Source organism: Chaetura pelagica, unplaced genomic scaffold (assembly GCF_000747805.2).
Source record: "Chaetura pelagica isolate M959 unplaced genomic scaffold, ChaPel_1.0 scaffold215, whole genome shotgun sequence".
Lineage (NCBI taxonomy): Eukaryota > Metazoa > Chordata > Aves > Apodiformes > Apodidae > Chaetura > Chaetura pelagica.
The window spans coordinates 741,635-757,335 of NW_009953206.1; the positions used below are offsets into that span (position 1 = coordinate 741,635).

General features: G+C 53.2%; 1 protein-coding gene across 1 annotated transcript in view; it reads left to right on the forward strand.

Annotated features, from left to right (window-relative positions):
* Positions 1-2,468: 2,468 nt before the first annotated feature.
* Positions 2,469-15,701, forward strand: part of NUAK2 (NUAK family, SNF1-like kinase, 2) — a 19,445-nt gene continuing 6,212 nt past the window's right edge. The window contains exons 1-2 of the mRNA XM_009997528.1: positions 2,469-2,531; positions 14,461-14,581. Of these exons, the coding sequence (XP_009995830.1) occupies positions 2,469-2,531; positions 14,461-14,581 (184 nt within the window). The remainder of the gene's footprint in view (positions 2,532-14,460; positions 14,582-15,701) is intronic.

Consider the following 15,701-nt stretch of genomic DNA (forward strand, 5'->3'; position numbering starts at 1 on the left):
AGCCCCGGGGACCCCGTGCGGTGGCCGCGGCAACGGCAGGGGAGGGCGGCGGGGCCCGGTGGGGGGGTGGCAGAAACGGGGGGACGAGCGGGGCTCGCTCCCCCCCCACCCCTCGGGCACAGGCTCCGGGGATGCCCCGTCCCGGAGCTGCTTTCCCGGGCGGGCAGGGACCGACCTCACCTCCAGCATCGCCCCCGAGCCCTGCTCCTCTGGTTGTTGCCCCTTCCCTGGGTGCTGGGACCATTCCTGCCTGTTGGGGTTTGCTAGGGAAGCAAAAGGCTCCTTCAAAAGGAGGTCTGAGCGGGATGAGGGCGCTGATCTCTCGAGTAACGTGACAGGACAAGGGGAAATGGCCTCAAGTTGTCCCGGTGGAGGTTTAGGTTGGATATTAGGGAAAAAATTACTTCACCAAGAGAATTGTCAGGGCCTGGCACAGGCTGCCCAGGGCAGTGGTGGAGTCACCATCCCTGGAAGGACATAAAAACCATGTCGATGTGGTGCTGAGGGACATGGTTTAGTGGTGAACTTGGCAGTGCTGGGTCAGTGTTGAGGCTCGGTGGTTTAAAGGTCTTTTCCAACCGAAGCGATTTGATGCCTCCATGAAGTGCAGCTCTGTCAGCTCCAGGTCCCCACTCTCTGATCTCCAAGTGCTGTGTAGCTCAGATGAAAGGTAAAAAGCACCAACTAGGCAGTTAACAACCTGCTCACTAATTATTTACATCCCACCTGCTTGTCTCTGGCTGCCTATGTAAGCATGACAGTGTCTGTCCCCATCCCTTGTCACGCCCCCATCTGTGGTCCTGAAGCTTTGTTTGTTAAGGCACCTTGTTTTGGAAGGTTGTCTAAATGTAAGTATCTAACTGCAGGAAGGAGCTCAACCCCTGAGGCAGCCCTGGCTGGGCTGGAGGATCTGCTCCAGGCCCTGGTGAGGGGCACAGAGCCCAGCAGAGATAGTCTTGACACAGTGCAGCTGGGCAGGGCTCTGTGGTGAGATCTGCTGTGGTTGGGGCTGCAGGGAATGGTGAGCAGGGCACTGGGGCCAGGTTTTGCTGTCTCACAGCATCCCAGGATGATTAAAGGTCTGCTGGGACTAGCAGGGCTGAGGGAAGGTGCTAAGAGCACCCCTCTCTGTGTGTGCTGACCCCAGAGGGCTCATAAAACATCCCTTTGAACCGTAAAAATTGGAGGAGGATGGAGAAGGCTTGGAGGGAGAAAGGGAAACTTCTCTTCTAGAACAAACCCTGTGGCTCCCAGCACAGCAGATCTCTCTGTTTCAGCCGCCTCTGCACAGCCCAGAGTCTCTAGCTGTTAATGATGTGTTTTCCTTTGTCCTTAAGGAACCTTTCCCACACACAGCTCAGCCTGGTGCTCCTCTGCTCTTGCTTTCCCATTAGCCCCAGCCCTGTTTGTTGGGGCCATGCTGGTCCAGGCTCAGGGCTGGGTGCTGCTGGGCTGGCTTTGTTCAGCTGGAGCAAGGGGAGGAGGAATCTGCTCCCTTTGTCTGGCTGCAGCACAGCTGGGGGCTGAGCCTTTGCTTTTTCCCTCCAGAAAGGCTGAAACATAAAGAAGCAGTTGGATAAAGCAGCGTCATGGGAATAAACCTGCTCTGGGGCTTAATGAAGAGATGTCAGGGAGTGAGGACAAGGCTGGGGGGAGAGGATCAGTGATCAAAGCTGAGGATGTGCCCAGAATGTAGAGAGGGACAGAAGGAGGAGCCCTCTGAGTTGCAGCAGTACTTGCATTGCACCCCAAAAATGGCTCAGTTAGGGCCATTCCTGATCCCCATGCCCTCCTGGACCCCTCTGCTATTGCTCAGCTTCTCTGGGGGCTCATTCATGCTCCTCTGGACCAAGGGCATCTCCCTTGTGGGGATGAGGGATGCCCAGCAATCCACGGCAAGTTGTTGGGCAGCACTGGGTTATTTACAGTCACTTCTATGCTCATCAAAGACTGGAGAAGGTTCTGTGGGACCCCAGCAACAGCCACGTTCTTGGAGCCCTTCCCTTGGCTTGTGGGAAATCCCTTCTAGTGGGTTGAGATTCCCTCCTGCAGCTGGGGAAATCCTCCAAGCTTTCATATCACCTCTACGAGCTGGGTAGTGGCATTCCCTAATTCCAGCCTGCTGGCAGACACGAGCTGGGGGATTAAGCCTCTCCACAGATAGTTCTCACAGCTGCACCTTGAATCCTGCCCTTCTGTGCTGCGGGAAGCAGGAGGCTGCAGGAGATCATCTGCTTCGGTTTGAAACGAGGGGCTGTGCCTGCCCTCGGGGGGCTGGGGAGGGGGAGCCAGGGCTGGGGAGGTGAATCTGTGTGTAGGGTTGGTTTGGTTTTAAGCAGCGCTACGTGTTGGGGCATGACGGGCTCCCGGTGTCCTCCCGGTGCTCTCAACAGCAGATGGCATCCATGGGCTGAGCACAGGCCGGGCTGCACCTCCCGGCAGGAATCCTGCTGGAGCTGTGCGGGGGGATGGCGGGCTGGCTGCGGCACCCCAGGCTGTGCAGGGATCCTGGCTGGAACCGTATCCAGCAAGTAACTGGATGTGAAAGGGACATGACACGTCTCTTTGTTCCCCTAAAGAGGCATTGCCTGCGAGCCCACATACCTCGCAGTAGTTCTGATGGACTGGAATTCTCTTCTCAGATCCCCCAGCCTGGAATGTCTTTGGGGTTGAATCCTTCTCTTGCTCCCCCTGCTGCAGAGTTTCTTTCCTCAGGTGTGTGTTGCACACGCGTTTCAGCAGACAATGCCGAGTGCTTCCATCTTTGGCACCGATACTTGCTGGATCTCATTGTGCCTGGAGGGACAAGGTGAAGGCTCAGCTGGGAGGCTGAGCCCGGGGCAGCTGCAGGTTCATCCCACGGGCTGTGCCCAGGGCTGGGTTGGTCCTGTGTACATACCTGTCAGCCACTGTCACCTCCAGCAGGCTCTGCTGTCTGAGCCACCACTGTGCCACTCCGGGAGCTCTCAGGGAGGTACATGCATGAATTCACAGGTTGTCCCAGCTCAGTGGTGACAGACACATCAGGTCCTCCCCCTTATCTAATCGTTCCTCCCTGCTCTGTTCTGGTTGCCAGGCCTGGAGTCACTCCTGCTCACAGAGGACCTTCTGGCCTCAGCCCTGGTGTGTTGGGCAGGGTTTCCCAAGGCCAACTTAAAACTAACTTGTGTTTGCTTTTCAGGGACAAGGAAGGCACTGAACTGTCCACCTTGTCTTACAAGGGGAGGATGCCCATGTCTGTCTGACACTGAAAACCAACATAGATGCCAATTCCAGAGTGTCTTTAAGGTGTGTGCTGAGATCTTAGCCCAGGGGAAGACCTGGTGATGCCCAAGCACATGTGCTGAACTTGGCCTTTAAATTGCTGTAATCACAGGGGATGGTGGCCCAAAGGGAATCTTTTAGAAATAAAGCAAATTGATATCAAATAACTGGGTTTCAACCCAACTTTCTTTCCAACACAAGTTGTAAATTTGACCTGCCTTGGAGAGTTGCTGTCAGCAGCCTTGAGAAGGGGTTGGCAATTGTCTGCAGGATTTGGTGTTTATTTTTTCCCAACGTATGTGCTGGATCTCACAGGGCCTTGCCTTGAAAGGGGATCACGTTTCAGTACAGCGAGTGCTTTGAACACTGCACTGTGGTTTTCTTCCTTACTGATCTCCAGCAGATCGTGTCAGTCAGTTCCTCCTGTCCCCAGGGAGCTGCGGGCTGGTCCCTCTGACCCAGCCAGCCCTGGGCTTTCCCAGGAGCCCGGTACCCACCAGCAACCTCCTCTGCACCCACAGCCTCTTCTCCTTGACCCTGAAACCCAGCTGAGCTCCTGTCGTTTTCCAGCTGCCCAGTGGGGCTCAACAAATCTCTGGCTGCTGCCGTGTCCTCGCCTGACCTCCCGGTGCTCTGAGCTGTGTTTTCGGCCAGCCAGGCTTTTCAGCACCACTGCTGGTGGCTGCCCTGACACAGCAGCACCGAGTGGGCTGGGGGCTGGTGGCCCTCCTGCCAAAAAGCATCGCCCCTCATTGTCCCCGAAGAGCCTTTGTCTGCATAAACAGGAAACTGCCTTAGAACAACCTTTGCCAGAGCGGGTTCTGGAGCAGAAGTTACTCCTGTGTCTTGCCATGGGCCTGTAACATGCACAGCAAAGCGCTGCTGGGCTGGTTGTGGCCATCAGGGGAGATGTTCTTTGGGATCTGTGCTGGCCTTTGGCCACCAGTTGCCCAACACTTCCCAAAACGGGACCCAACGTCGCTGTGTGCGAACGCTGCCCTACAGCTCCAGTTCCTAATTTATTTGGATAGCTGGGAATAGAGCTGCTGCAGCAGCACTGGGAGACACCAGAGCCCCTCTGTCCCTGCTGCTAGGTCTCCAACCCTGAGGGGACACCAGCCACTGAGTCACAGCCAAGCCAACCCCAGACAAACCCCCACCATCAGCATCCGCCTGTAAAGGAAGCCCAGTCACTACCCTGAGACAGACACTTCCTGCCTTGGGAAGAAAAGCTCCAGCTTTTTTTTTTTGGAGAGTTTGCTTATTGTTTTTAGAAATGCCTCAGCATTTCTGCAGCCCCACGTGCTGCTGTGGCTGTGACCCTCCCTTGCTGTCACCTTCCAGTGCCTGGGAGCGTACAGCCTGTTTGGTCTGTGGTAGGGGAACCCTAGATGAGATGGTATATTAGAAGAACCACATGTATAATCATGTGTTATAATATTTTCTCTGTGTATACTGGTTGTAAGTGGGGGCTTCAACCACAGGGACTGACCTATATTGTGGTGGTTGGGTACTGCTGTTTTGGCTTTTAATCAAGGAACTTTCAGATTAAAGTGCAATTCAGACCACTGTACAACTCCTATCTGTAGCAATTTCTTAGGTAAATACTGTAGAATATCAAAGATCATGTTATCACCTGATAACATGACAATTAAATCTCCAGAGAAGATAAGTGCACATTTTCAAGCAGCCGGTTCCGGGGTTACTACAGTTTGGACTAAAAAGCTCTTCAGTCTGTTGGTAAAAGGGGCATGTGTGTCACAGACCCCTCCTGGCTCCCTCCACACCAAGGCCCTGGGGCCTCCTGGGGTCCCAGTGAGCAGGACACCAGCCTGGGAGCCTGTCCTTCCCTGGGGGCTGCACCTCAGCAGGGCTGTGCACACCCTGCCCACAGCCTGGGTCACTCCTGGGACAGTTTTGCTTTCCTCTTCTCCTGGCTGTGCTTCACCACTCACCCTTCCACACACACAGCCCCTCAGAGAGCAAGGATCTGTTGGTTTTTTTCCTACTCTCTCTAGCTGAATAAGACATTATTTCTGCTTTCTCCAGCTATGATCTATCCTTGCTGTGACATGTCCCTTATCTCCACAGCTCCATGTGACAGGGAGCTCCTTGCTCTGCCCACCCTGGCAGTGATCAGGAAGGTTGGCAGGACCCGGGTTCACCAGCACCACGGTGCAAACTTCAACAGGTCAGTAGGGTTTTTGCAAAGTGATCCTTACAAACGACTAGCCTGGGCATGAAACCTGCCCCACCAAGTAGTTATCAAGCTGGAAAAAACGAGCTGGGCTTTACCCAGAGTGGGTGGGTGGGTGGATGGATGGATGGAGGCTGCAGGCTGGTGTGATCCACAGCTGTGGTGGAAGTGAGGTGCAGAGGTGGCCTCTGCTGCAATCATTAGATGTGATAGGCCATAAATTACTTTTCCAAAAGGCTCCTGTTGACTCTAATGTGTTTCCCTTCTTCTGCTGATGGATGTGGCACCCAGTTGGGAGGATCAGAGCAAAACCAGTTTCCTTGGTGTTTTCTGAGGGTGAATGGGTTTCCCACCTGCCTGAGCACCCCCCAGCAGCAGGTGAGGAATTGCTGCCAGCTGACAACACTAAGGAGAGGTGATCATTAAGCTTTTTGTTGCCTTTGGTATTCTAATGCCCAGCAAATCTCTCCCTTTCCCTCTTGGAGGGCCCACTGCTCTAAGTGTATCTTCTGGGGAAAGTTTATTCCTTTACCAGTCCCCAAGCAGAGCTGAGCACCCCGTGGCCACCCCAGGCTGATGACAGAGCTGTAGGTTTTGCCCGGGATGTGTTCAGCACTGAGGTCTTGCTGTGGCATTTATTGTAGAACAAGAAACAAATAACTACCAAGCGAGGAGCCTGCAGGGAAACTGAGCTCCCGTTAGGGCAAACACCGAGCTGATCACACTACCTGGGAGCAGGGTTACCTGACATGGAGCCAAATTCCTTGTTGACTTTCATGTCGGTTTTAGCAGCCAGGCACTGGGGCCCGTGGCACAAAGTGTTGGAGAAACCCCCAGTGAGGATTTCTGAGGCTGCAGTGGGGGAGGCAGGGGGGAATTTCAGGGGATTTCACCACTGCCAAGGAACCAGTAGCAATCCTGCTACAATAGAGGATCCTTATCAGTGGATTCCAGTGGACTTAGAGCTGTGTCCCTTGACATTTCCATTAAAATAGGCTTCCTGAGCCAGCCTAGAACAAAAGCATACCTAAGCCTACCTATCAACACAGAAAATTGCAGAGAAGAATTTGTCTGGTAGGAACAGAAAGAGGAGCTGGCCAAGGCTCCACTTCCTTTCATCATGGGGAAAGCCTCTGGAAAGCATCCTTGTAAATCAACAGGAGTATTAAACATGTGCTTGAAGTTAAATGTGTGCTCAAGTGCCTTCTTGGACCGGTGGGTTAAACCACGAGTGGTGGCAGAGTTGTCAGCAGCATTTCTTGCAGCATCCAGGGAGACACAGACACTTTCATCTTAGACAAGTGAAATGGCTTTGTTTGTTGCAATCAGGTAGGTTTGTACCTTCTCCCTTCAACCCTTCTGCAATCTCTGGGCTGTGCCTGAACAGGATCCTATCTGTTTACTTTGACATTGAAATTACAGCAGTTTAGTTAATCTCATCTACGCCTTGTTTATCTTCCCTATGGGCCCTGCTGGCTGGTTGCAAAGTGAAGTGCAGCTCCTGTTACTGCACAGTAAATAATTCATTATTGCAAGTCAGCTTCAAGTGTCTTCCTCGGTCATTCCCCCCACGCTGGTGGGAGATCATTCATTCTAAAACGAGGAGAGAGACTGGTCTGTGTGTTAGTGTGTTCAGCCCAGGGGGGAGGTGTGAGGGTGGAAGGGATGCAGGACCAGGCTGAAGCTCCAAGAAGTTGTTCATCCCTGAGGAGTGGAGGTGCCACAAGGTCACTGGCAATAGAAGTCAGGGATATTGGTGGTAAAAGATACCTGAGTCTTAACTGGGTCAAAATAGTCTGTGATATGCAGCCCTTCACAGAGGAGCAGGAATTTGGTGCCTCCACAAAATGGACTTGAGTGTTGCTCCAACTACCCTGCAGGGTCAGTGTCCTCCACAGTCACTCCATAATCCCAGTACCCAGAGTGCAGGACCAGCACAGGGACCACAACACCTGCCTGGGTCTCCTCCTGAGCCAGCACAGAGAGGTGCTGAGCTGTGGCACAGCTCTGTCCTGTGCCACTGCTGTGCTTGGGGACACAAAGCCTGCAGAGAGGGGACAGTCCTGGATTAGATCATTCCTTGCAGACTGTCCTGAGCCCCTGCTCTGCCTCACCCTGCCCTGAGCTGCTGGAAGTGGTGGGAAAATCCAGGTCTGAGCGCTGGGATGAGTAATGCTGGAGCTATCTCTTTCTTCAATCAATATGGTGTGTCCTCACACATGCCAGAGCTGGGCAAGAGCTTTTGTTTTGGCTGCTTTGGGGAAGAATTGCATTCTTTTAATATCTCAAAACAAAGATTTACCACAGGGGCAGAAGGACCACACGGGAAGGTGATGCAGAATTAACCAAAAGTGCCCACAAGGAGCCTCTGTGTGGGAGCTCCAGATCAGACCTTTCCCCCCTGGCTCTGCTGGTGGATCTCTCTGCTCCCTCCCCTGCCCTGTGTCCAGGAGGACAAAGCACAGTCCTGTGGCAAGTACAAACAGGCTGCACTAGCCCAGGCCTCTCCTCTCTCAGAATTTGCCCTCAATATGTATTTTTTAAGAGAGTTCTGGCTGCTTTATGGCTCCTTGCAGCAAACCACACCTGTGTGTGTATGTCCTGGCTGGCTGTCTGTCTCCACGTGTCCCTGCAGTTCTCCTGGTGTGGGGCACCAGGATTCTTTGCTCCACACCCTCCCAGCACCTCTGCTCCTGCTCCCCTTCTTGGCCCTTGGGTGCCAGTCTCTTTCTGCCCCACCAAGTGCAGGGTCCTGCTTGTGGGTCAGAACAATCCCAAGCACAAATAGAGGCTGGGTGGAGAATGGATTGGGAAGGACTTGGGGGTGTTGGTTGATGAGAAGCTCAGCATGGGCCTGCAATGTGGTCTTGCAGCCCAGAAACCACCCGTGTCCTGGGCTGCATCACCAGCAGAGTCACCAGCAGGTCAAGGGAGGGGATTCTCTCCCCCTGCTTTAGTGAGACTTCTGGGGTAACCCAACACAAGAAGGACATGGAGCTTTTGGGGCAAGTCCAGAGGAGTCCATGGAGATGATGCAAAGGCTGGAGCAGCTCTGCTCTGCAGACAGGCTGAGAATGTTGTGGGTGTTCAGCCTGGAGAAGAGAAGGCTCCAGGGAGACCTGAGAGCACCTTCCAGTGCCTGAAGGGGCTCCAGAAAAGCTGGGGAGGGACTTGGGACAAGAGCAGGGAGGGATGGGAGCAGGGGGAAAAATTTAAAGCTGAAAGAGAGTAGGTTTGGATCAGAAATTAAGGAGAAATTCTTTGCTGTGAGGGTGGTGAGAGCCTGGCCCAGGTTGCCCAGGGAAGCTGTGGCTGCCCCATCCCTGGCAGTGTTGAAGGGCAGGTTGGATGGGGCTTGGAGCAACCTGGGCTGGTGGGAGGTGTCCCTGCCCATGCAGGGGGGTTGGAACTGGATGAGCTTTAGGGTCTTTCCCAACACAAACCAGTCTGGGGTTCTATGACAGATCTCATGTATTTGAAATGGCCATGTCCAAGGTGGGTGCCCACCTGTTCTCTTAGCTCTTCTGCCTGTAGGATGCTCTCCTAAGGTCCCTTCCAACCTCAAGGACTCCATGGCTGTGACTCCAAGATGAGGTGGCAGGTTTCCTCCTGAGCTGGGATGCTTTCTGAACGTGGCACTGGTGAGTGATTCAATTACCCATTCACCACAGAGCTGCTTGTCAAGCAGGATTACTAGCTGAGCTTTGGATTAGCCCAGCTTTCTTTTTTAATACCCCATGATGTGTAGTCACTCCTGGTCCTGCTACATCCTAGCAGGGTTTAGTCTCTTGGACAGCATTTAATTAGCATCTGAAAGCCTGGAGGTCTCTTATTAGTTTTTCTGGGGAGAATGGAACCAGTTCTTCTGGATAAATCAAGAGCAATTTGTTGTCTCAAGACATTAGAGACCTCAAGGAAAATGTTGGACTGTTTCCTTCTGCTCATGACAACAGGGATTAGAAGAGTTTCCCCCTGGAGAAAAAGGCTGGGGTGGTGACAGTTGGAAAATCTACATGATTTCTAAAATACCTCTTGCTCAAGCACCTGAGAAGTGTGATGAAAGCATCATAGGAATTAGAGAAATCCATACAGGGGATGAACATTTTGCAACCAATCTGTGTGATGAGAAGTGAGACAAAGGAAGGTGGGTTGAACAGGCAGCCTTGGGGGAACGTGGAGGTTCTGGAGGGGCTGGTTGTTGCCTGAAAGGAAAGGTCAAGCCTTGTTTTTGTCAGGAGCTGGCAAACTGCTGAGCCAAGCTGGCAGGATGGCTCTGGTCTCCTTGGGAGACTCTGCTGTGGGCAAGGAACATCAAGCAAACTTGGGCTGAGGAGCAAGAAGAGGAGCAAAGCTGTGCCTGGGGGCACGGGTGGGTTTCAGACAGAGGGTTCTGCCCCTGGCATCCTGCCATTGTTACCACTTGCAGTTGACACAGAATCCTAGAAGATGCAGGGACCCATCAGGATCGTGGAGTCCAACTCCTGTCTCTGTGTAGGACACCCCAAGCATCACCCTGAACTCATTTCTTGACCTCAGGCAGGTTTGGTGCTGTGACCGTGGCCTGAAGCTGCACCAGGGGAGGTTTAGACTGAGTATTAGAAAGACTTTCTTGACCCAAACAGTGGTTGGACACTGGAACAGGCTGCCCAGGGAGCTGGTGGAGTCACCATCCCTGCAAGGGTTGAAAAGAAATGTAAACATAGTGCTTAGTGACATGGTTTAAGCACTGAATGTGGAAATCAGGTGATGGTTGGTGGGATTTAGGTGATGGGTGGACTTGATGATCTTCAAGGTCCCTTCCAACCAGGATGAATCTAGGATTCTTCCTTGGGGAGCTGGTTCCAGTGCTCAACCACCCTCTGGGTGAAAAACCTTTCCCTGATCTCCAGCCTCACCCTCCCCTGATTTTGTAGTGACCTCCAGTTTGTTGTTGTTATTTGTTTGCTTTTCCTAATCTTTAGGTGCTTAGAAAACATGTCAGAGACCCCCCAGCATTCTGAGTGTGGCTCAGGCAAGTTGAAGCCTTTGGGGACTCCCCAAAACTCCTTTGTTAAATCATTTGGGGCAGCTTTGTTGGAGAAGCTCTTGCAGGACTCGTGCTCATCTCTCCCTCCTTCTGCACTAGCACAGAGCAGGGCTGAGGCTGCAGCACTAACGTGTCCCCGAGGCACGAGGGGAAACGGCTGTGAATCCCAAAGGTTTTCTTGTGTAACGAAAGGCAGATCTCTCTCTGTAACGAAAGGCAGATCTGCCGCTTCCACCGGCCCGTCTGATCCCGGGGAAGCTGCTGTTCCGCTGCACAACCGGGGCCTTGAAGTGCAGCTCCCACCCTCAGCTCCAGGAGGGTCCCTCCCCTCGGGATGGGGAGCAGGGCTCTGCCTGGCCCTGCCGAGCAGGGAGGCTCTGAGCTGCCAGACACCCACCTGGCTGGGGAAGCCCCTCGGGTAGGGAACGTTTGTCTAGCACCATTTCTCTGTTATAATGCAAATTAAATACACAGGCAATACTCCCTGATAAATGCCTGAGATAGTCAAAGGCTGGACTAACTAGTACCCTGGCGAGCTGGCCACGGAGGAGCAGGAGGCTTAACCACAAATCTCTCTTCTTCCCACAAATTCTTTCTTGTAGCACTCAGCATTTCCGGACCTGTTTAATCTTCAGGCTTATCCTGAGCTGGGTGGTTATTTACTCCTGCTCTAAGTGGCTTTCACTTCCTAAACACCGAGGTGTGAGCACAGGTACTGCCACCTCCAGCACCGAGTTACCAGCTGGAGCTGCTCCATCAGCTGCTCCAGCCAGGGGGTTTGCTGCTGGCAAATCAGAAACTGCCTGGGGCAGAGGCACCGAGTATTGAAGCATCTTGGTTTTGCTTCCTGGCTTTCTTTTTGCCTCTGAATTTTAAATACCTCCTTGGATTTAGCTCAGAGCAAAGTGCCTAATCAGTTGGTTCTCCAGGGAGGATCAGGCTCCCACAGGTGAAGGATTTTTGGGGACTCCCATGGACATTCTTTGTCTGAAAAAAACCAAACCATCCTTGTCTTTTGATTAGAAAGCCTTCAGGTGAAATGATGCTCATGCCTTTGGTGGGTATTGCTGCTGAGTGCCCTTTCCACTCCTTGGAAAACTAGTGGGTCCCTTAATTATCAAGCAGGTGGGGAGAGAGTTGCTGGTTCTTTTTACTTTATATATGTATATATATATTTATTTTTTTTCACTTTGCTGAGTCTTCCAACAAAAAGATACTGGGAAATGTGTGCCATGGTAGTGCAAACTGGCTCCTGCACCTGTTTGCATGGCAGCATCTGGCCTTTTTTTTTTCCTTCCAGCCTCCTGTTTCTCCCAGCCTGGTTCCCAAGCCCTGGCCTGCAGCCAAGGCAAACAGAGAGAGGGACCTCCCGTGGGACTCGCTCCCAGTGTCGGAAACATAGTTGTGGGCTTGTCTGGTGTCAAGGGGGAGGCAGCACCTGGAATATTCCAAACCAGCAAAGCTCCTTTTGATCTCCAGTAAGGGGTGAACCCTGGTCTCTTCCACACTGGGTTGTAATCCATATTTCATGGAGCATGAAATGCTGCACTTGCAACCTGGAACAACTTTTGAAGTGCTGCCTGGGGTTGTTAATGCATCTTTCAGCAGCTGCTGAAAATACCTGTTCTGCCCCCCAAAAACTTTTTAATTAAAGCCTTTTTGACTTGGAAAGTACTCTCAAGTTCTCTAGGCTCTTGCAGCAGGACTTCTTGGGGCTGCTTCCTGCAGGAAATTCTTCTGGCATTGCTGGCAGTGTGTGTAGGCTGCAGCAGGGACTGTTCCTGAAGCTGCTGGTCCCCAGCTCCAGGGTGGCTGAGTGTGGCCTTTTCTGTCTCAAGGGAGATCCTCTGCTGTCAGCCCTCTTGGGTAGGGGATGTTTTGGAATAGAGCTGCTTCTCAGCACCCCTGGGGAAAGATGGGATGGCCAAGGGATGAATCTCCCCAGCAGGGCTTGGCAGATGGATAAATCACCCATAAATCACTGATGTAAGAGAAATGGACCCTGACAGTGTCCTGTCCTCAGTGTGTTCTGCCTGACCGTTACACAGGCAGCAGCCCCAGGGCTCCAGCAGCTCCCAAAACTGCTCACAGCTCCCAAACCTGCTCACAGCTCCAGCCCTGCCTCCCATCTGCCTCAGAGGGCACAAACCACCAGGCTCGTGGGCAAGGACCTTCTCCAGCACTCAGCTGGGTACAGCCATTGGCATCTCCCAAGGCTTCCAGCCCTGACAGCCTGGAGCCACTTGGTCTTTTTATGGCTGGTGGATCTTGCCTTGAGCCCTGGCTCAGCAGTTTGTGTGTGTGAGCAGCTGGGTCAGCAAGCAAATGTGATGCATGCACCCCAAAATGCTGAGGATGTTGGGCTGGGGGAGATGAATGGAGTGAGTCAACAGGAATCTGGGAGGGCAGGAGCAGGCTGGGTTGCTGCATAAAGGCTTTGCCTGCATTCTAGTGGGGGTCAGGTAGTCAGGGGCTGGAGTAAAGAAAAATATTTTAAAAAAAATTGTTAAACTTTAACCTGTTAACCCAGCACAAAGGTCAGGGAAAAGAATACCTGGCTTTCAAGAAGCTATTAAGCACTTTCAGTATTGCTTTGTAGAGAAACTTGGGCCTGGGTTACTGAACTTCCCTTGGCCAGAGTCCATTCTGGTTGGTTGCTTCAAGCCTTGGGGCTGGTGCAGGCACAGACCTTCCCCAGCACATGGGGCAACCCCTGCCCTGGCCACTGCTGGCCTGGAGTGGCCCCGTGCAGCAGAGATGTGCTCTGGGGCCAAAGGGACATCCTTGGCCACCTCTCATTTGCCCATCTGAGCCCTTGAAATTGGCAAGTAAAGACACTGAAGTGGCAGCTGAGATCTTGCTGCTTTAGTGCCTGGTGGGGCTGGCTTGGCAAGGGCTGTGAACCTGTTCTGGGGCTTTTGCTGCTTGGTGGGTGAGGTCTCAAGGAGAGGGGTTCCCTGCTCCCCTAAATCATCAGAAGATGAGACTGAGCACCTATTCCACACAGCCAAAGGCAGAGGAAGGTCCCTGTGTGCCCCAGCCCTGAGCACTGCTCCTGTGCTGGCAGCTGGGGCTGGTGGGTGCCCATGGTCCCTCTTCCCGTTGCTGGGAGACCGTGTGGGGGTCCCTTTACAGGATTAATGCTGTTCCGCATTCTTATCTGATACAAAAAAAGAGGTTCTGCTGGATTCAGTTGTAAATTCAACCCCAGGAGCACATTGTCTCTCCCCCAGCCTCTTTGAAAGAGGATTAGAAGGCATCTATTCTCCAGCACTTACTCTTCTTTCTCCTCCCCTTTCAATTTCCCTGTAGAGGATAACTTGAAAACCCAAGCAAAAGCCTGGAAAGCAGCTCAGCATCTGCAGCCCTGGCTGGAGCAGAGTCCTGTGCCTGGGAGGGATCTACCCTTTGATACCAAACTTTCTCTTACCTCTACATAATCAACTCCTTGCCACTAAGTATTTGCACGGAAAACAAAACCTGGTTTGGTTTTGTTTTGTTTCATTTCCATGACCCCAAGAAGATGTTGCTGCTGTTATCTTGGAAGTCATGTGTGCAGGTCACATTCCTTTGGCTGGCCACGGTCCAGTGGCAGCAGTAGCCTGGGACAAAATTCCTGTAAAACCATGGCACACAAATGAGGAGCAGGCTGTGCTACCTGCAGGAGGAGGCTTGGGGAGCTCCTCTGGTAGCAGGTTTCCCCTGGGGAGAGCTTGCTTCTCCCTGGTGCACAGCAACAGGGCTTGAAAAGAATAAAAAGGAATAGATGAAGTTCACTTTTATTGGAGTTGCTTCAGGGAGCTGTGCAGCAGCTGGGGTACAGCACACCCGGGTGCAGGAGCTGGGCCATGGTGATCTGTTTCTTGTGAGCCTTTTCCTGAAGGAGCAGGGTGGGTTTTTGCTCTGCAGAAGGCTTTGGGCAGCTGCAGTGCTCCTGTCCCTGCCAGGTCCCTGACCCTCTGCTCATCCACAGGTGGCCATCAAGTCGATCCGAAAAGACAAAATCAAGGATGAGCAGGACCTTGTTCATATCCGGAGAGAGATTGAGATCATGTCCTCCCTCAACCACCCCCACATCATTGCAGTCCATGAAGGTGAGCCCTCCTCTCCCTCTGCTCTCCAGCAGCACCCCCATGGGGCTGGGTAGGGCCCATCTGAGCCTCTTGCTGCTCTCTCTCCCTGGTTCCTTGGGAGCAGAAGCTGTTTGCTGGTGACTCAGCACCACAGGAAGAGCAGATGCTGCTGTGAGTTCCCTGCTGTGTTCCCCCACGTGTCTGCAGGGGAAATACCCACTCCAGAAATAGCTGCTTCCCATCCAGTCCCGCCCAGAGAGGGAAGCTGGCTCCAAGATTTTATGTGGCCCTTTGAGGCTGGAAGCCTTGGGGCTGTGCCAGGGGGAGGCTGGTGACCAGGGGTCTCCAGGAAGCCTGGTGCTGTGTGTGGCCCCAGTTGTGCTGGATGCTTTCTCCAGCCATGGCAAGTGCTGCAGTGGTGGGAATCTCTGGCTCAGCTCTCAGCCCGAGGCTGAAGCTAATCTGAGCACTTGACTCCTTCTCATTCCCTGCCCTGGGGCAGAGGAAAACCAAACCACAGGATGCTGGGAGACCTGCTGATGCTGCTGGGCTCAGCGTTACAGCCAGGCTGGGCTTTGCTCCCAGGCTGTGGGGACAGCACCAACCACAGGGGAATTTCTCAAGTTCTAGCTATCACCAGACTTGGAGCAAACCTCCTGCTGGATCAGGCTTTGCTTCACCACCGAGTCCTGGCTGCAGACCTGCTGTGCCCTGTGCCCCTCCTCGGGGCTGGCCCTGCTGGGGTTCACTGCCCCGTGCCCGGTTATCGCCGCCTCGCTGGCGTACGTGAGGTTTCCAGAGCCCTTTTGTCCTCCAAACAAAAGCAAGCAAGGCAGGCTGGCAGTTCATGGCTGGTGTTTGCAAGGACTGAGTCACCCTGACTGCTGGAATTCAAAAATACCGAGGTAGCTTTCTGCAAACAGGAAGAAAATGCTCCATCTCCTGGCTTGAGCCAGAGCCTTGTTGGGAGCAACGGGAGCAGGCGAAGGCCACCTGGCCCGTGCCAGTGGGAGCTCTGTCACCTTCCCCCTTGGCAGGGCTCTATCTAGCAAAGAACCATGCATCTTAGTCACCTTCTGGCAGAGCAGGACCCTTTCTCCTGTGCTCTGTGGCTGCAGAGGCTGCTTGGGCAGCCACCCTG